The 20,955-nt window shown below is 35.6% G+C and overlaps 2 protein-coding genes across 5 annotated transcripts in view; both read left to right on the top strand.

Moving 5' to 3' along the window:
• The window catches only part of RBBP8 (RB binding protein 8, endonuclease), a 151,232-nt gene that overhangs the window by 5,710 nt on the left and 124,567 nt on the right, over positions 1-20,955 (top strand). For 3 of the 4 annotated variants that reach the window (XM_037805974.1, XM_037805973.1, XM_037805972.1), the window contains exon 3: positions 7,895-7,937. In XM_037805974.1, the coding sequence (XP_037661902.1) occupies positions 7,895-7,937 (43 nt within the window). Of the gene's footprint in view, positions 1-7,894; positions 7,938-10,535; positions 10,602-20,955 lie in introns of all 4 variants that reach the window. The other variant, XM_037805975.1, reaches the window with a different exon arrangement.
• LOC119511860 (60S ribosomal protein L28-like) lies at positions 18,390-18,665 on the top strand. Its single transcript, XM_037806360.1, has one exon. It carries the CDS (start codon positions 18,390-18,392, stop codon positions 18,663-18,665), a length of 276 nt encoding a protein of 91 aa, XP_037662288.1.

Here is a 20,955-nt window from a genome sequence, read left to right as displayed (position 1 = left end):
AATAATTCAGTATGTATCGCCAGTAGTCTTTTTTTTTAACATAATATATGAAAATTAAAGATTCTATGTCTGTCTGAAACCCTCAAATACTTTATTATCCATTTACTTAAAATTTTTGTTTTTAGATTATATTGTAGAAAGTTGGGAAAGGAAAAATAAATCACTGTTCCACAAGAGTGACATTTGGACTTTTTATTTATTCTTTTCTAGTTTAAAAAAATGTGTGTAGCTTATTATATTGTGATCAGTCTTGTATTGGCTTATTTTTGCTATCATTTGATTATTTAACTGTACTGTACTTATTTTGTCATGTTGCACTTAATTGTCATTTTAGAATTTTTATGCATACTCATTTAAAACTGGCCAATTTTATTTTTAGGCTCTTAATTTAACAGGGATAAAATGTTTATGACAGATTTCTTCTTCATATTCTTTGGTGTTACAAAGAATTTTTTTTAACCTTTACCTTTAGGATAATTGTATCTTTTCATGTTGTTCATTTTACTGTCTTATGTTACTTTTGTGACAACCTACTTATGATAGGGAATTCTCATGAAAGTAAATAATATACTTTAATTAAAACAATATGCCATATTCATCAGATTATACAATACATAAAACTGACAAATATTGTCTAGTGGATAATTCTTTTAAATTGTATACTCCTCATGGCTATGCTCTTATGTATTCACACTCCCAAGAGAGTTAGTTTGTATACTCTGAAAAACTTTAAGGGAGGAGTACAGCACTTGTTGGTTTATATGGTTAATATCCATGTGCTCTATGAAAGATAGGTAAATATATGTTGGAGTTGATTATGGAAGGTAATCTTTGTTACATTATAATATATTGATCAGGCTACTTTTCCCAGTCTTAGAAATCACTTGTGGATTCTTAAGGTAGTAGATTCTTAAGGTAGTAAATGAATAAGCACTATTTTAAAAAAATTAATATGTCATATAAAACTTATTTTGGTTGGGGCCAGGCAAATTTGCTGAAGGCAAGACTTTTTTTTTTTTTTTTTTTTTTTTTAGCATTATCTTTGTTCAACATAGTCCCTTATAGAATTAGATCCTCCAAGTGTGTGATAACATCAAAGACATGCCTGAAGGGTGCTTAAATTTTTTAAGGAGGTGGGGGATCTACCTTGAGAAACCGAGAGGCGGTTTGAAAGACATCAAACATGGACTTGTCTGGACTTTGCAGGTTTTGAAGTATATATAGGAATCAAAATTGACTCATTACTTTTAAACCTTCATGCCAGTAAAAACCAAAAGAGAAATGTTATAAATGGTGGAACTTGAGATACATAATTTTTACATAGCTACCCAAATAAATCCAAACATAGAAACTTACATGCATCTGATTACCCTGCTGTATGTATTTACAGTTTTTTTCCTTTGTCCCATTTGACCAAAACATAATAAAATGATAGCAAAAATAATCCAGATACAGTACTAGATAATATGTACACTGGTCACAACAATATAATAAGCTGATGAGTTTCTTTTAAAACTAGGAAAGCATAAACAAAGTCTGTCAGTTTCTCTTGAAAAGCAACAATATACAGATGAGATTATTTTTGTTGAAAAATTCTGGAGGCATTTGTGACTGAATTTTTTTAACCTTTACGTTTAGGATAATTGTATCTTTTCGTGTTGTTCATTTTACTGTCTTACGTTACTTTTGTGACGAATGCTGCTAGTATCAGGTTAAACATTATTACTGACAATATTCCATCTTTATGCCTTGAATTCAGAATTCATAGATTGTCTTAATAGAATGTAATAGAAGTTATAAGGGTCTTTAAATTTCAAAAGTTTTAATAAAGTATATTCATTTGAGTACAATTTTTTCCTCTTTTTAATCTCTTCCAGTATTCAGTTTATTATTAAAAGCACAGGTAATACAATGAAATTTAAAATATTTATTTTTCAGAACACCACCATTTTAATAAATGGTTCCTGTCCCTGCCAGGTTCTTCTGTCAACATCTTGGCTAATATATTTTCTAGGTCTGGTAAATTTGATCATCAATTTCATAGAAAACTGGGGAGGTTTTTTGGGCAAAATTGGAACCTCTTTGAAGAAATTGGAAATTATGGAGGCTCTAATATGACAGGATAAATATTTCTTGATTCAGTTTTGGATTGCCTCATTTATTTTCTCAGATGTTTCATCAAAAATTCCAGAAAGAGAACATTCATATTAAGACTCTATAAATTACATGCATTGGTAATTTTGGTCCATAACAGTGCCCTACTTATTTTTAAGAATGCTATCAATAGCTGTCACATCTGTTATTTTTTTCTTTTGTATTAACATCAGTAAATTCAATAAAATCCACAAAAAAACAATTTGCTGATTGTGAGTTAATTAAATCTTAAAAGCAAATAAGCATACCTTAAATATAGCTGCATCTCATAAAAACAAGTTTTTTACTTTGGAATTGAAATAATTTATCAAGCAATTATAGGCATACCTAGTAGTAGTACTTTTGGTGGAAGTTGAGTTACTTGATCTATATATAAAGCCACTGTTCAGAAAGTGATGTTAGGCTTACAATTTATACTTTGAAACCATAAATAACTTGTTTTTAAAGTGACAGTGTGTATGTTCTATATAGTTTATTCTGGGAAGTGTCTACTGAAGTAGAGAACAAAATAAGGAAGAATTGACATAGCAGTGATTTTTATGTATAACATTGAGTTATTACTTCATTTCTGAATTCTGACATTTGTTTGGTGTGTTATAACTGTACATACAAGCCTTTGTTTCTTTTCTTCCAGAATTCATAAATAATTGGGTGTAAGGTTAATGATGGTTCAGTACTTTGTCTTTTGAGTGCTCTTTCCTCAATAGGTGTCTCAGGTTGCCAGTATTAGAATCCCAAATACTTTGTTGAACAGACTACCTGTTCATACAGGAGCTGTATTGTTGTATAGCCTCATTCCTTCCGATGGGTGTGGAGCAGGATTAAAGCACACTTTATGGGGGTTCTAATTGTAGATGCCTAATTGACTTGATGAATAACAAATGCTTAAAATTTAAACACACACATGAACCTGTTTGGGGGCTGAACTGCATGACAGAACAAATGCCTCACAGGTGTTGAATGCATACAAGATAAAAGAGTAGTCTTTCCATATTTCCCAAGAATTTTCTTTTGATGTTTATGTGGATTTTCTATCTCATTGTTTCTTCTCTTAAAATGGTTCATGGCAAGAATCTATTTCATCTTTGGCTACATTTTTCACTTCTAAAGGTGAACCTTAGTTTTAGAAGTTGGCTAAAATTGAAAGCAAAAAAACCTGTCAAGTAAGTTTTCACAAACTTGGGAAAGGAAGAAGAGAAGAAAAAAACTGCTGACTATAGTCTTTGGCCTAGTTCTGTCACAAGTTCTTCTTTTCTTAATGCTTCAAGAATGAGTTGGCGCTTTACCAAGTACTTTCAAGAGCTCTTGAGTTTGTCATTATCACTTGAAAAAGAAAAAAAAAATGAAAGCATCTCAGCTTGGGAACGTGACAGATGGAAAAGATTTTTAAAGAATCAAAAGAGCCTACCAATTTGTATTCTGAACAGTTTTTTGAACATTTTAAAAAAATAAGTTTTCCCTTTATTATGTTTTATATTTTAACAATTTGCCAACTCTTCTAGGGCAAATAGTTTTCCATAAATATTATTTTTTTAGCCTTTTATTTTGAGTGTCTTGCAGTTTTAAGAAATAATACAGGGAGAATGCATGCACTTTTTACCCAGTATCCCTCAATGGTACCATCTTGTATAATGTAGTACAATATCACAACCAAGAAATTGACAGTCTTACTCAGATTCCACCACTTTTGCATGCCCTCATTTTTATCACTTGTAGTTTTTATGACATGCAGTTTTATCACATGTAGATTTGTGTGACCATGAATCCAGCAAGGATCCTTTGTGCCACTTTTAAATCCCCAGCCATCTTCTTTCCACCCCTACCACTTCAACCTTTGGCCACCAGTATAATCTGTTCTACACCTCTATAATTTTATTGGTTCAAGACTGTTATATAACTTTAATATATTTAGTTATTTTCTGTATGTAACATTTTTAGATACGCTTTATTCACTCAGCTTAATCCCCTCGAGATCCATCCAAGTTGTTGCATGTATCAGTAGACGAGCATTCCATGGGTCAGTATACCACAGTTTAACAGGTCGCCTGTTGAAGGACATTTGAATTTCTAGTGTTTGGCTCTTGTGAACATTCATGTGCATGTTTATTTGTAAAATTTTTATTTACTCAAATTGTAGTAGAAATGAAGATAAAAAATGTGTCTCATCAGTTGGGCTTTTCCTACAGGTGAAATTTGAGGTATAAGGCAAAACTTTAACATCTCAAAAGTTCTCTCGGGCCTTTATTTTTCCACGTTTCTGGGTTTCCTGGCATTAAAATATTACCACCTTGGGACAGTAAGGAGAGTTAATTTCCCCATCAGTATCTCTGTGACTTCTAACTTCATCGCTAGTCAGCACCATGGGAGGATGGTGAGGAAATTTATAGGTTTGTTTCTTAATTCTCTTATTTGTCTAAATTTTGTTGTTCAGGAGATTGTTCTCGATTAAATAGACAATAAAAAAACCTGTTGTTAGAAAAGGTTAATTTATTAATGTTTCTATACGTAGTACATAGAAAGCTTTTCTAAATTGATACTATATTAGAATCCATAAATAAATTACCAAAGGCAAATAGAAAACAATCTTTGATTTTTCAGAAATTAGTCAATAATTCTTTATTGGGGACTAACTCTGCCCCAAGCAAAATAAATTTTTAAGTAGAAATAGAACTTTTAAACTTTCTAGGCAGTTTGTTTATTTATTTTAATTCAATTTTATCAAGATATATTCACAAACCATATAGTCATCCATAGTGTACAACCAGTTGTTCAGAGTACCATTATATAGTTGTGCATTCCTCACCACAATCAATTTTTGAAGATTTTCATTATCACACAAAAAAGAATAAGAATAAAAATTAAAGTAAATAAGAACACCCAAAATACCCCATACCCTCCTTCTTCCCTATTATTCATTTACTTCTTATCCTCATTTTTTACTCATCTGTCCACACACTGGATAAAGGGAGTGGGAGCCACAAGGTTTTCACAGTCCCAGTGGTCACACAGTGTAAGCAGACGTCATCAAGAGTAGTTAAGCAGATGTCTTCAAGAATCAAGGCTACTGGGTTGTAGTTCAATAGTTTCAGATATTTCCTTCTAGCTATTCCAATACTCTAAAAACTGAAAAGGGTTATCTATATAATGAATAAGAATAACCTCCAGAATGATCTCTCGAGTCTATTTGGAATCTCTCAGCCATTGGAACTTTATTTTATTTCATTTCTCTTCCCTCTTTTGGTCCAAGAAGGCTTTCTCAATCCCACAATGCCAAGGCCAAGCTCATCCCCACGAGTCATCTCCCACGTTGCCCAGGAGATTTACACCCCAGGGGGTCATGTCCCATGTAGGAGGAAGGGCAGTGAATTTACCTAGGTAGTTTTTTTTTTTTTTTTAAAGGTAAATAAAATATCTACTACTGGGAAAATTGTAGAATAGTAAAAGCACTGACTTAGGAATCAGAAAGAGTAAACACAGAAGATATTTATTTTCTTTGTGATAATCACGTTGCATAGATAATCACCATGTAGACAGCATAGAAAATGGAATGTAGAACAGTAAAGTGATATTTTTTGTGTTTCCTTTTATTCTACTTTTAAAATCAGTGTATATGTACAGATTTGGAGTCTACATTTATGTTCCAAACAGAGTACTGTTACAAAGCAGACTTAAGGTTTTTACTTAAGGATTTTAATAGCTGTGTATTCTATCAAGTGGTTTTTTAAAGCATTTTATATAGCTAAAAGTTCAATATTCTTTGTGACTATGAATTTCTCCATACTTTGAATTGTATTCTTAGGGGTTAGAATCCAAGAAGTGAAATACAAGTGGAAAAAACATGAATGTTAAGACCCTTGATGTATACTGCTAAATTGCATTCCAAAAAATTGTGCTAATTTATAATACCTCCAGCAAAGTATGGGACTATGGTTTTACAACACTTTTTTCAATGTTGTGTGGTATAATTTTTCAAATTTTGCTAATTAATTGTTTTAGTTTATGTTTAGTTAGTTGCTAGTGATGTTGGATATATTTTCATGTTTGTTTAATGACTCTTTTTCTCCTTTTGTTGATTACTGTTCTCGAAAATTGGAAATGTGACAAATCCTTTCTTTCAGTTTCAATGCCCAATAGCCTGCTTTCTTTACAGTAACTACCAGAGTCCCAGAGTCCATGATCTACTCTTATGTTTCTGTGTCACAGTCAATTAAAATTAAAAATACATATAGCATGTATTGAGATAAAAACTCTAGTACCATTTCTTAAGTACTACTGCATGTAGTGTTGCTCCTGGTCAAGGACTTTCTGTTATAACGTAGTTTATTCCCAAAAGACTTGAGCCTAAATAAGCACTGTTGCTGTTAGCTAATACATAAGCCATGTCAGACCATAGACCTATGTTTATAGTGAACTTGTAATTATGTTCTTGCCCCTGCTATTAGAAAGTAAATAACTCACTTTAGGTGAGGAAAATTTCATGCTACCTGGTTGTCATATAATAGACAAAGAGCAGTAATGGTGCAGATATATTTTTGTGACCTTGGAATACAAATAAGGGAAATACTCTCCAAACTAACAGGACCTGGTTGATTATTCAGAGACAGGAATGAAGTGATGAATTAATTTTTTAAGAAATTGTTTATTGTGGTAACATATATACAATACAAACTTTCCCACTTTGACCACTTTCATTTGTACAATTCAGTGATATTAGTTACATTCACAGTAATATGCTTCCATCATCACCATCCGTTACCAAAGCTTTTTACAACCCCAAACAGAAGCTCTGTACAGATTAAGCAATAATAAGTCACCCCTCGTTCCTTCCCACCCCCCACAGCTCATGGTAACTTGTAATCTACCCTCTATCTTTATGAATTTGCTTGTTCTAGGTGTTTCTTATAAGTGAAATCATACAGTATCTGTCTGCCCTTTTGTGTTTGGTTTATTTCACTCAACGTAATGTCTTCCAAGTTCACCTATGTTGTAGCATGTATCAGAACTTCATTCCTTTTTACGACTGAATAATATTCTTTTGTATGTTTATACCACATTTTGTTTATCCATTCATCTGTTCGTGGACACTTGGGTTGCATCCACCTTTTAAATATTGTGAATAATGCTGCTATGAATGGGTATACAAATATGAGTCCTTGCTTTCAGTTCTTTGGGTATATACGTAGAAGTGGAACTGCCGTTACATGATAATCGTATGTTTAACTTTTTGAGGACCTGCCAATTGTTTTCCAAAGTGACTGTACCATTTTCCATTCCCAGCAACAATGCACAAGGGTTCCAATTTCTCTGCATCCTCACCAACACTTGTTATTTTCCGTTTTAAAAAAGTAAAAGCTAACCTAGTATGTGTGAAATAGTTCTTGTGGTTTTGATTTGCATTTCCTCAATAGCTAATGATGTTGAATATCTTTTCATGTGCTTATTAGTCATTTGTTTATCTTCTTTGGAGAAATATCTGTTCAGGTCCCTTGCCCATTTTTTAAATGTTTGTCTTTTTGTTGTGTGGTAGAAGTTCTTTATATATTCTGGGTATTAAACCCTTATCAGATGTATGATTTCCAACTTTTTCACATTCTATAGGATTTTTTTTACTTTCTTTATAATGTGAAGTTACTTAATAGTGTAACATTAGACTTATGAAATAACTTAGATCAGTTGCTTTACAAGTAGTAAAATACATAAACAAAATACTGTGTGTTTTTTTTTTCTTTTTACTTTTCAGGTTTACAAGTAAAAGTAACCAAACTGAAAAAGGAACGGATTTTGTAAGTATTAGTATGAAACATGATGTCTTATTTGTAAGGTAATTAACATTGACCTTGCATTTGACCTCAATGTCTTATTTGTAAGGAAATTAGCTTTACTTAATGTGGTCCTTGGATAGTTGACAGCAATTTTTTAAAATTGTAAAGTAAAATGAATAAGTTTATTATTTAAGTATAGCCTTAGTTAATATTTGCATGTATTTATATTGTAATATAATTTATATATTTATGAAATATTTTTCTATACAGTATTAATAAGACCAGAATTTATCTGTAAATTCATATTGATCCATTCATCAGTGGCATTCTTTTCTCAAATAGAATTAACACCTGGAATTCGATATACTACCAGAGGGGAAAAGAACAAATCTGGAATCTAAACTCTTAAAAAATTGTAACTAAATGAGACCTCTTTTACGTAATTTGAAATTACCGGAGAATCCCCTGAATTGTTTGGGTTATTAAGTCAAGAATTAGACACGATTTTCTAAATTAGTAGCAGGTTTTATCTACTGTTCTTTAGAACTTCCCCTTTCAGGAATCTGAAACGTGTCATTGTAGAATATCATTACCCATAACAAAAATCAATATCATTGGGACTAATCATATTATAAACCCATAGGCCGCAGTTATTTCATGTTTCTAAAGCTTCCAAGGCTGTAACAGAAAGTTATATTTATTGACCACCCATCAGAACATACCCAATCGTTTTCTCTGTTTTAGTCTGAAAAAGAAAATTGGGAAGTTTCCTTCATACCTGGCAAGCCACATTTGGAAATAGATTCTGAAATATAAAATCATAACTTTTTAAAAGTTTTGTTAAAATAAGTTTATAATTCTTAATTACTAATGTTTTAAATGCTTTGTGTTGTTGAAAGCGTGAGTTTCTTCTGTAAAAGTGTCACTTTAAACCTCCTAAACCAAAGAATAATCATTTCTCTGTTTCTGTAGTAGAATTGTGTTTAGTTGCCACAATTGAGAGATGTTTCTTGAAGAAATTAAATGAGACTTTTCTGAGTAGCAAATTTGGATGTATATCTTACTAGTTAGGATGTTTTCTTTTGTGAAAAACAGAAACAACCAAAACAGTAAGGAAAATGTATTATTTCACATAGAAGGTCTAACATAGGGAGATTCAAACAGTGGTTAATTCAGGGACTCAACAAAATCATCAAAGATACAGGTATTTCTGTCTTTTTTCTCTGTCATCCTGAGCATTCTGACTCGCCATGTTAGTCTTGACTCATTGCAGAATGGCAGAATTGCTACCATTATTCTAGTCATCACATACATTACATCCAGAAGCAGAAAGGCTAATATCCTAATATAGTTCTCCTAACTCATTGACCATACTTCTTGTGTGTTCATTCCTAAACAGTAACTGGTAAAGGGAATTGAAATTAACATTATTGGCTAAGGCTAATAAAGATTCTGAAACTATTTTATGTTTATACTAGGATTGAACAAATAGGTAAATATATTATAGATAATAAGAGCTGGATTTCTCACTGTCAGGATGTGGTTTGAAGCTGTATGTACCCAGAAAAACATGTTTATAAATCTAGTCCATTCCTGTTGGTGTAAACCCATTGTAAGTAGGACCTTTTGTTGAGGTTACTTCAGTTAAGTTGGGTGTGACCCACTTCATTCAGGATGGGACTTAATCTTATTGCTGGAATAGTTTATAAATGGAATGAATACAGAAAGAAAAAGCCAAAGAAGCAAGAAGCTACTATTCTGATATTTGAAGAGGGTGGAGCCTTCAGCCCAATGTTTGGGGAAAGCATGAACTTGGAAAGGGTCTTGCTGCCCCTCCATCAGACTCGGAGGATAAAGCATTGTTCTATGGACATGTGCCAGTTTGGATATATTATGTCCCCCAGAAAAGCCATATTTTTAAATGCAGTCTTGTGGGGACAGACTGATTAGTCTGTTGATTAGGGTGGAACCTCTGATTAAATTATTTCTATGGAGGTTGTGGGTTCCGCTCATTCAGGTTGGATATTGATTAGTTCACTGAACTTAAAGAGAACTCAAGAGCTGACATAGGTGCTTGCTGACGCTTAGAGATGCTTGGAGATGCAAACAGAAGGACTTTTGGAGATGCTAAGCTAAAGCCCAGAATTTTCCCCAGAGAAGCTAAGAGAGGACTCCCAGACACTTAGAAAGTCACTGGAATCAGAAGCTGAAAGCAACGCAACCTGGATGCAAAGGACCAGCGGAAGCCAGCCATGTGCCTTCCCAGCTAACAGAGGTGTTCTACATGCCATCAGCCCTTCTTCAGTGAAGGTATCCTCTTGTTGATGCCTTAGTTTGGACACTTTTATGGCCTCAGGACTGTAAATTTCTGTCCAAATAAACCCCCTTTATAAAAGGCAATCCATTTTTGGTATTTTGCATAACTACAGCATTAGGAAACTGGAACAAGATGACTCTCAGATCTTGAAATCTAATGGAGTATGTGTGCCCTGCATGGTGTCAGAATTCTTTATGACCTGTGACCCTTGTTTTTCTTTCAATTTCTCCGTGTGAAAATGGGAAGGTTTATCCTATGTCTGTCCCTCTTTTGTTATAGGAAACAGATAACTTGTTTTCTAGGTCTCACAGATCCACAGATGAAGAGGAATTTTGCCCCAGGACACACTATACCTATAAACAGTTTTGGTGAGACTTTCTACTTATTGTTTCTGAAATGATTTAAGGCTTCTGGAATATTGTGATGGAATGAATGTATATTGCATGTAGAAAGAACATCTCTTTTTTGGGGTTCAGAGAGTGGAGTATGGTGGTTGAAGCTGTATATACCCCAGAGAAACATTTTCTTAAATACAATCCATTCCTGTGGGTTTAAACCCATTTTAAGTAGGACCCTTTGATGAGATATGACCCACCTCATTTAGGATGAGAGTTAATCCAATTACTGGAGTCTTTTATAAATGAAATGAATACCCACAGAGAAAAAGCCACCGAAGCAAGAAGTTGAAATCGCTGAAATCCAGAAGAGAAGGGAAAGACCAGTAGATGCTGCCATGTGCCTTGCCATGTGCCAAAATTGCCAGCAGCCAGCCTCAGAACACTGGTCTTCAGGAAGAAAGCATTGCCTTGATGATGCCTTGGTTTGGACATTTTCTTGACCTCAAAACTGTGAGCTAATAAATTCCCATTGTTTAAGCCAACTCATTTCATGGTATTGGCTGGAGCAGCCTAGGAAACTAAAACACAGGAGAAAAAAGGTACAAGTAAAGAAAGGGGAGAAGGCTAGAATGAACCCTATGCTGCTGGATAGGAATTGGAATTATCAAGATGAACTCATGGTTTATAATATAGATAGGTGATAGGTAAACAGGTACAGAAATAATTCTAGATATGTGTTAATGTGTGAGATCATATGTAGATTTCCTGGGTTTGGTCTCTTGGGAGGACCTAAAAGAAATGACATCCCTAACAAGCATATCTAGGTCCCAGACTTGGAATCTGGGATAATGGAATCAAGGCTTTTTGGAGAAATGGCTGATTCTAGGGCTAGAGCAGAAAATACAAGATGAGTTAAAACATCTGGTGCCGGAAAATAAAGAAGTCTTCAAATAATTATGGAGGGCTTTCGAAAAGTACATGTGGCAACTTGAGAAAACTCCCAATAGTAAAATCTAGGACAATGGGTGAACAATCAAATAATGATAGTAATGAATTATAACCCATAGAATCGAATATATACGAATACTTAGTGATAGATATACAAATGTTTGCATAAATAAACAAAGGAGAAGAGATTGCTCTTCCTTAGTGGAATTCTGATCAGTAAATATAGAAAGAATGATGGAAGTAGAAAATCATCAGTTGACCAACATCACAGCACTAAATGTTTCAGGCAAGAATCAGGAATGGAGGCTAAAAGTGGATGAAGTATGAGAAACAATATTTGCATAGCCTCAAAGTATCTTCCCACAAGATACTAATTAATTACAAAGGAAAACAGTGGTTACAGTATAGTACAGAAACTTGGCAGACTCCATCTCAATCAAATGATCAAAGTTAACGTCACTAGTAATGCGGTATGTGTACCTCCTATATGATGGACTAAGGGTACAATATCACGTTTTTCATATTTTTGCCCAAAATGCATAGCTCAGATTGAATCATAAGGGTATTTCAGACACATACAAATTGAGGGACAGTCTACTAAGTAACTGGCCAGTAGTTTTCAGAGGTGTCAGGGTTGTAAAAGACAAACCATTCCAGCATTGGAGGAAACATGACAGTGAAATGCAGTATAAAATCCTGATTGGATCTTGGACCATAAAATTTCTATCAGAGGGACAACTGGTAAGATTTGAATATGGTCTGTAGATCTTTTAGTATTTTGTCAATGTGAGTTTCTTGATTTTGATAATTGTACTGTGATTAAGCAAAATGTTAACACTTTTGGAAGCTGGGTGGTAGGTATACAGGTGCTCTTTGCTCTATGTTTAGAACATAGAACAAAATCTGTTTATAAGTGAAATTATTTCAAAATGAAACATTAAAAAATGGGAGAAAATTTTGTTTTAAGATTTGTTTCCTGGATCTGGAGAGAAGCTGAACTTCTCTGCAAGTAATTGCTGGATCTTGAACAAAATCAGGATTCTTTTAGCAAGGAATCAAAAAGAAATGGCTGTTGGGTAGGCAGCCAAAAGTGTCTGCTACAGTTAGAATCGCTCCACTCCAGTGGCTCAGAGAGTAAACCCAGTGCAGCTTCTAGAGCATATTTTCCTTTTATGGTATGGAATATACTTCAGATTTTCTTTGTGTCTGTGGGCAATAAGGTTTTCAGAAACTTTGCAGCCTTTTAAGGTACTAATTATTATATATGGCGTTACCTTATGTTTATGTATGTTAGAATTATCTGAATGGCTATAGACTATAAGAAAACTCTTTATGTATAAATTCTCACCAGTACTTACTCCAAAAAATAAATATAATGAAATGGCATCAGTTGGATGAAGAAAATAGGATCATTTTCTTGATTAATAAATAAAATTTCTCTTTTTCTACCCACTTGAAATCAAAAAGGGAAAATTATGTCTTTTACTTAGGAATAAAAAGGCTTTTTTTCAGTGGTGAAAGTATTTTATTAGACTGGTTTGAGGTTTAAAATTATGAATACACTTAACTCTGTTCTTTTCATCTTGATTTTTATTTCTAGCCTAGCTAGTAATGGTTACTACAAGTATTGTTAATCAGATAAGTACTATCAGTGACTTGGTATGGTAATTTAATACATAACAAACTAAATAGGTAAATTACTGTTTGTTGAAGCCATGCTATAAGTCTCCTCTTTTATCTGTAATAGCTCTATATATGAGTTCTTGTTCCACTGACCTTTTCTAATACCAAAGGTTTAACATTTCAGAGTTGATTAGAAGTAGACAATGAGCTTTTTATATTGTACTTGTTCAGTGTCGAAATTAATGATTTTGTATATGGTGGATTAACAACCATTGATTAGAATGACAAAATGTTCGTCCCCTTTAAAAAAGCAGTGTTAAAATCCATAAATATTAATTTAATTATATATTTTGAACTACTTTATTAAATGTTTTTTTAATTTTATTTTGAAATAAATTCAAAATTACAGGAACAGTTGCAAAAACAATACAAACCCCATACACAGAACTCCAGCATACCCCAACCCCCCTTCCCTGATACCGCGATCCACCAACTTTAACATCTTGTCACACTGTTTCTTTCTTTCCCTCCATCCCTATCATCCATCATCTATTGCTCTGTCTTCTGAACATATGAGAGCAAGCTGCACAAATCTTTGAACAAACAATATAATTCACATGTACATTTCCCATGAACAAGAACATTCTTTTATGCAATCCCATTAAGCACAGCTAAGAAGTTCAAGAAATTCAACATTGATACAAAGCTTACATTCTATATTTCCTTTCTTTCCTTTCTTATTTCCCAACTGTGTCCCTTTGAGCCGCCTCTCCTCCATCCTCAGATCCCATCCAGGATCATCCTTGGCATTTAATTGTCATCTATTTAGACTTTTTTTTTTTCTCTATTGTGGAAACATATATACAGCCTAAATATTCCCATTCCAACCCCTCCCTAGCATTCCATTAGTGGGGTTAATCACATTTGGAATGTTGCAATGCTAACACCTTCCCACCATCCATTACTAGAAATTTCCCTTCACCCCAACAGAAATCCTACACTCATTTCTTAACTCCCCATTGCCCCTTCCCCCACTTCTCGTAACCCATACTCTACTTTTCATCTCTATGGTCATATTCTCTGATACTTTGTGTTTACCGTGGGGCTTAAATTTAACCTCTTAAATCTATAACAATCTTGTTTTTCTTTGATACCAACTTAACTTCAATAGGGCACATAAACTATGTTCCTGTACTCCTCCATTCCCCCACCTTTATGAAGTTCTTGTCAAAAATTACATATTTTAAATTGAGTACAAAACCACTGATTTATCATTACCATTTACGTATTTTAGATCCTGTAGGAAGTAAATAGTGGAGTTATAAATCAAAAATACAGTAGTATTGGTATTTATATTTACCATGTGATCTTTACTGGAAATCTTTATTTTTTCATGTGGTTTCAGTCAGTTGTTTAGTGTCCCTTTCTTTCAGCCTGCTCAGTTCCCTTTAGCATTTCTTATAGGACTGATCTACTGATGATGAAGTCCCTCAGCTTTTGATTATCCGTGAATGTTTTCATCTCCCCCTCATTTTTACCCTTCAGTTGTTTGTGAATTTTCTAAGTCTCTGATGGTTATTGACTTCTATTTATATTCCATTGTGGTCAGAGAATGTGCTTTGAATAAATTCAAGTTTTTTTTGTAGATTTATTGAGGCTTGTTTTATGTCCCAGCATATGGTCTATTATGGAGAAAGATCAGTGTTCACTAGAGAAGAATGTGTGTCCTGGTGATTTGGGATGTCATGTTCTATATATGTCTGTTAAATTTCTCTATATGTCTCTCTCCTTTCTTTGTTCTCTGTTGGTAGGGCTCCCTTTAGTATCTGAGGTAGGGCAGGTCTTCTGTTAGCAAAATCTCTCAGCATTTGTTTGTCTATGAAAAATTTAAGCTCTCCCTCAAATGTGAAGGAGAGTTTTGCTGGATAGGTTGGAAATTTTTCTCTCTCAAAATTTTAAATATGTCACGCCACTGCCTTCTTGCCTCCATGGTGGCCACTGAGTAGTCACTACTTAGTCTTATGTTGTTTCCTTTGTATGTGGTGAATTGCTTTTCTCTTGCTGCTTTCAGAACTTGCTCCTTCTCTTCAGTATTTGAGAGTCTGATCAGAATATGCCTCGGAGTGGGTTTATTTGGATTGATTCTATTTGGAGTTCGCTGGGCATTTATGCTTTGTGTATTTGTATTGTGTAGAAGGTTTGGGAAGTTTTCGCCAACAATTTCTTTGAATACTCTTTCTAGACCTTTACCCTTCTCTTCGCCTTCTGGAACACCAAGGTATCTTAAATTTGGACGTTTTATCTATAGTATCCCTGAGATCCATTTCAATTTTTTTGATTTTTTTCCCCCATTCTTTCTTTTGTTCTTTCATTTTCTGTTCTGTGGTCCTCGAGGATGCTGAGTCATTGTTCAGTTTCCTCTAATCTTCTATTATAAGTATCCAGAGTCTTTTTAATTTGGCCAACAGTTTCTTTTATTTCCATAAGATCTTCTGTTTTTTTATTTACTCTTGCTGTTTCTTCTTTATGCTCTTCTAGGGTCTTCTTTATGTCCTTTATATCCTGTGCCATGGTCTTCTTCATGTCCTTTATATCCTGTGCCATGCTCTTGTTTGTCTTTAATTCTTTGATTAATTGTGCCAAGTACTGTGTCTCTTCTGATCTTTTGATTTGGGTGTTTGGGTTTGGGTTCTCCATATCATCTGGTTTTATCATATGCTAAGTTTTTCTTTTGTTTTTGGTCTCTTGCCATTTGCTTTACTTGATAGGGTTCTTTCTGGATATAAAAAATACCAATCTCTAATTTGTCAGAGCTACAGGTTGGTGGCTTACACTTTCTCTAACTAGCCAGCAGATGGCATCAGCGAGTCTCCTATCCCCTCAAGTCAGTTCTCCCCAACTTTGTCTTTGTGGTATGTGGGGATCAGATTCTTGTGGGGTTCAATTGGTGCACTAAGTTTGGGTGTGTTTTAGTGCTGTCCGCCCTGAATGTGTGACATGTGTCCGGGTGGTTAGGGAGTCAGGGGAGCTTTAATAATCAAACCTCACAGGTGTTCTCGGAGATTTAAGGCTGTTGCAAGAGTCTAAGCCTTCATTTCAGTCTTGCCACAGATTGTCTCTGCTGCTGACCCACAAGTCCTTGGCATTTGCATAGGGTCCCTGGGATTTCCAAGCAGGTCCCCCCTCTCAGCTGTGCTCTTCCAGGACCTCTGCCGAGGGAAGGCTGTGCCACGTCACAAGTGTGTGCCGGCCCGCCAGGGAAGCCCTGGGCCGCTGGGCTGTGTGGGGGCGCTCCCAGCCCGCTGCAAAGATGGCTGAATGGGGTGTGTTAATCTCCCCCTCCTTGCACAGCTCCACCTTCCCATCTAGGGACAACTAGCTGCAGGTGCACCAAAGGCCAGTGACCACGGCTGATATTGTGGTGTGTGTGCGGTGCTGTGGGAAAAACTCCCCGTCACACTGGGTTTCTTGGCGCGGCTCTAGTCTGTGGGTTGGGCCTGGGCAGGAGCGTCCCCAGCCCACCAGGGAGATGGCTGCAAGGAGCGCGATTTCTTTCTCCTTTTGGCTCCCCTCTGTCCCCCTGGCCCTGAGACAATCAGCAGCAGGCTATCCTCCACACCAGACACGGAGAGGTTGGCACAGTCCGTTCCTGCCGTGCTTCATTGTGCAGTTCTCACTGTCTTAACCACAGCCGCTCCCGGGTTGTTTCTGTTTTTTTTTTTAAAGGAACTAGTCCGTCTCCAAACGCCAACCCACAGTTTCCCCACACTGCAGCACGGCCGCCAGACTTTCAACCAGCTCACTCACTTGTTTCAGAGTGCAGACTCCTGGTTTCACCAAGTGCATGGTCCCTGTGGATTTAGCAGACCTTGTCCGGCTGGTGTGTCGCTGGGAACTGGTGTTCTGGGTCACTTTCTGGCTTTTATCTAGTATTTTTCACAGAGGTGTTTTTTTGCGCTGTCTCACCTAGCCGCCATCTTAGGTTCTCTCTATTAAATGTTTTTTGTACGAAGTTTTATTAAAATAGATCCTTCATGTAGGCCTAGTAAGTTTTATTTTCTAAAATATTGCTGTTTTAAATGATAGATTTATAGCTGTAAAAGTTTTTATCTTATCTTGAATCAGAACCATGTCTTACTTCCTTGAAGATTGAATGATAAGACATAATTATTAGCAATGATCTAGATTTACTTTTTACAAATACACTTTTTATAACAGACTTTTTTTCTTTCTGTACATCTAATACCAAACAGCCACATGAAGAAGCTTCTAAATTTGTAAATGACTGTTGAATATTACTTTCTCAAGAATCTCTATGAGTAAAGAAAAAATCAAGACTGGAAACACAGTTGGTTATTCAGTAACTGATAATGCCTTATTTCATTGTATAGTTTTTATTCATTTGATCCTTTTACATATAATTCACAAATAATTTGAGTCTTTTAGCAACCTTTTAGTATATATTAATATACTTAATATATATTACTTTGTAGCTGTATATATCAGGTAGCCTGGATTTATACATTTTGGAAGCACAGGTAAGTAGCTAAATTCCTTAAGTAATCAGAGAATTAAAGGGATGTTTTATTTGATTCCCACCCCCACAGAGTAAGTTGTAGAAACAGGAACTAGGATTCTCCTATATCATCATAATAATCATACTCCCCCCCTCTGGTATATTTTATAATATACAGGCAGGGTACAGTAACAGCCGGGAAGTCTGATCTCCATATTGTTTGAATAACTATATATATAAGATATTCCAGTCCTTAGGGAGTCCCACCTGGAAGAAGCAGTTAGAAAAGGAATCAATATTGTAATATATATGTCCATCACTTAAATATTTTGGTCCTGTGTTTTGATAATAGTCAAGTTGTCTGTGAACATGGCTAATGCTTTACTTCTACACGTTTTCATTTATAAAATCAAGCATGTAGAAATGTTTCTGTTAAATGTTGTAAGCTTATTTGAAAAATTATACTGACACCTGCTCTGCCTGATTATTTTAAACTGTTTGTGAGCAGGACTATGCCCATTTTTACCAGTGTATACCCAGTGCTTACCAACTGATCAGCCATCTTAATGTTCAAGTAGTGAATCTGATCATCCTATTTAACTGCCATTATTTACAATGTAAAAAAAATAATAATAATAATTGGGGCACTTCTATGATGCATTTAAAAAGTCTTTGTAAAAAAAGAATATATTGCTTTCTGACTCCGGCCACCTCAGAGAGGAGCTGCTGCCATGGCCCCACATCTGCAATGGATGGTCCTGCGAAACTGCTCCAGTTTCCTGATCAAGAGGAACAAACAGAAATATAGCACTGAGCCCAGTAACCTGAAGGCCTGCAGCTCCTTCAGCTACAGTGTGTTGATTCACTGCAAGACTGGGGGTGTGGAGCTGGTAGCCAATGGCAAAGGTGTCATGGTGGAACTGAAGCAGAGATTTGTAACCCTTCTCTGCATATTGGGTTGTCTGAGTGTTTGTGCCAGTCAATCGGGTGGCACCCTAGAACACTGAACCAGGAAACTCGTCTCTGGGCTGCCCTCCCAGAACTTGCTGTACAGGCATTAGCCCCTGCAGACTGATGAACTATAAAAAGCAAAGAGGCCTGGGGCAAAGGATTATCTGCTTTACATTATACAGTAGAGCACCCAGGAAGGAGAGGAAGTCTGTTTCATAGGAATAGAACGGACATTTAAGTTCTTATAATTGGGATTCCTAAGGCCAGGAAGAAGCACAAGTCCAGGACAAAACACAGGCTCAGAAAAGGAGAGAGCACTGTACGTCACTTTCACCTTTTGATAGGAGGGCTAAACACTGAAGGATGGCGCCAGCTAATGCAAAGCCAATTTGTAAAGACTATGAAAGGTGTTTTTGCATTGGTTTGTTTGTGTTTGCTTCTAGAACTCAAAGAAATCTCTTGTTGTGTCACTACCTGCATATGAACTTAAGGAACAGACAGTCCAGGGACTAAATCCCAGAGTTAAACACTTTGAAATATTAAAATGTATAGTGTGCCAAACATTGAGGACTGGCAGTTTGATGGGCTGAGCCCTCTATCATGGGACTTGCCCTTATGAAACTCGTTACTGAAAGGGAGAGGCTAGACTTGCATATAATTGTGCCTGAGTCTCCCCCGAGCACCTCTTTGTTGCGTAGATGTGGCCCTCTCTCTCTAGCTAAGCCAATTCATTGCCCTCCCCCTTACGTGGGACCTGACTTCCAGGGGTGTAAATCTCCCTGGCAACACAGGATATGACTCCCGGCAATGAATCTGGACCTGGCATCGTGAAATTGAGAGTATCTTCTTGACCAAAAGGGGGATGCGAAATGAAACGAAATAAAGTTTCATTGGTGAGAGATTTCAAATGGACTCAAGAGGTCACTCTGTTGGACATTATTATTCACTATATAGATAACACCTCTTAGGTTTTAATATATTGGAATAGCTAGTAGTAAATACCTGAAACTACCAAACTCCCACCCAGTAGTCTGGACTCTTGAAGATGATTGTGTAACAATGTAGCTTACAGGGGGTGACAGAGTGATTGTGAAAACCTTGTGGATTGCACTCCCTTTATCTAGTGTATGGATGGATGAGTAGAAAAATGAGGACAAAAACTGAATGAAAAATAGAGAGGGATGGGGAGGATGATTTGGCTGTTCTTTTTTACTTTTATTTTTTATTCTGATTCTGATGTAAGGAAAATGTTCAAAAATAGATTGGGGTGATGAATGCATGCCTATATGTTGATACTGTGAACAGTTGATTGTACACCATGGATGATTGTATGGTATGTGAATACATTTCAGTAAAACTGAATTTAATTTAAAAAAAAAAAAAAAAAGCATTGCCAAACAGCCTCCATGTGGAACAGTCAGTATCAAACTGGGAAAAAAAAATGTACAGTGTGCACGAAAATACTACAAGACAAATAAAGAAACAGGAAATAGTAGTCCATCCAAAGGAACCAGATAAAAATCCAGAAACCACCAATGAAAACCAAATACCAGGCAAAGACTTTAAAAAAAAGTGATCCTCTGTATGCTCAAGGAGATTAAGGAAGAAAAGAAAGAACTAAAGGATATCAGGAACATAATGAATGAATAATATGAGAATCTCAGTAAGAGGTAAAACTTTTATTAAAGAACCTAACAGAAATAATGGACTTCAAGACCAGTATTCTGAGATAAAAAGTAACCTGCTAGGCTGTTGGAGCTGGCAAAGGAAATAATCAGTTAACTTGAAAATAAGAATACTGAAATGATTCAGGCTCAGGAGCAGAAAGAAAAAAGAATTAAAAAAAAAAAAAAAGTGAACAGAGGTTAAAAGACTTGGGGGACACCAAGTATACCAATATTCACATTATGGGAGTCCCAGAAGGAAAAGAAAGAGAGTGAGGGGTAGAGGGAATAGTCAAAGAAATATTAGCAGTACACTTCTCAAATTTAACAGAAGACAGGAATATGCACATTCAAGAAGCCGAACAAATACCAAATAGGACAGAACCAGACACATAGTAGTTAAACTGTCAAATCAAAAGGACAAGAAGAGATATCTGAATGGTGCACGAGAAAAACTACATTTTTGTATAAGGCAGTCTCAATAAGATTAAGTGCTAATTTCTAATCAGAAACCATGGAGGCAAGAAGGCAGTGGGATGAAATATTTTTTAAAATTGAAAGTAAGCATTGGGGAGTGTGAAGGTTAGATTCATTGTCAGCTTGGCCAGGTGATGGTGTCCAGGTGTCTGGTCAAGCAAGCACTGGCCTAACTGTTACTGCAAGGACATTTCTGGCTGGTTAA

Source organism: Choloepus didactylus, chromosome 16 (genome assembly GCF_015220235.1).
Source record: "Choloepus didactylus isolate mChoDid1 chromosome 16, mChoDid1.pri, whole genome shotgun sequence".
Taxonomy (NCBI): Eukaryota; Metazoa; Chordata; class Mammalia; order Pilosa; family Megalonychidae; genus Choloepus; species Choloepus didactylus.
The sequence above is the reverse complement of the archived record's forward strand: the minus strand, read 5'-3'. Positions and strand labels throughout refer to the sequence as shown.

Excerpts from the sequence above, each read along its gene's own strand:
- LOC119511860 (XM_037806360.1), top strand. The coding sequence starts at position 18,390 with ATGGCCCCACATCTGCAATGGATGGTCCTGCGAAACTGCTCCAGTTTC.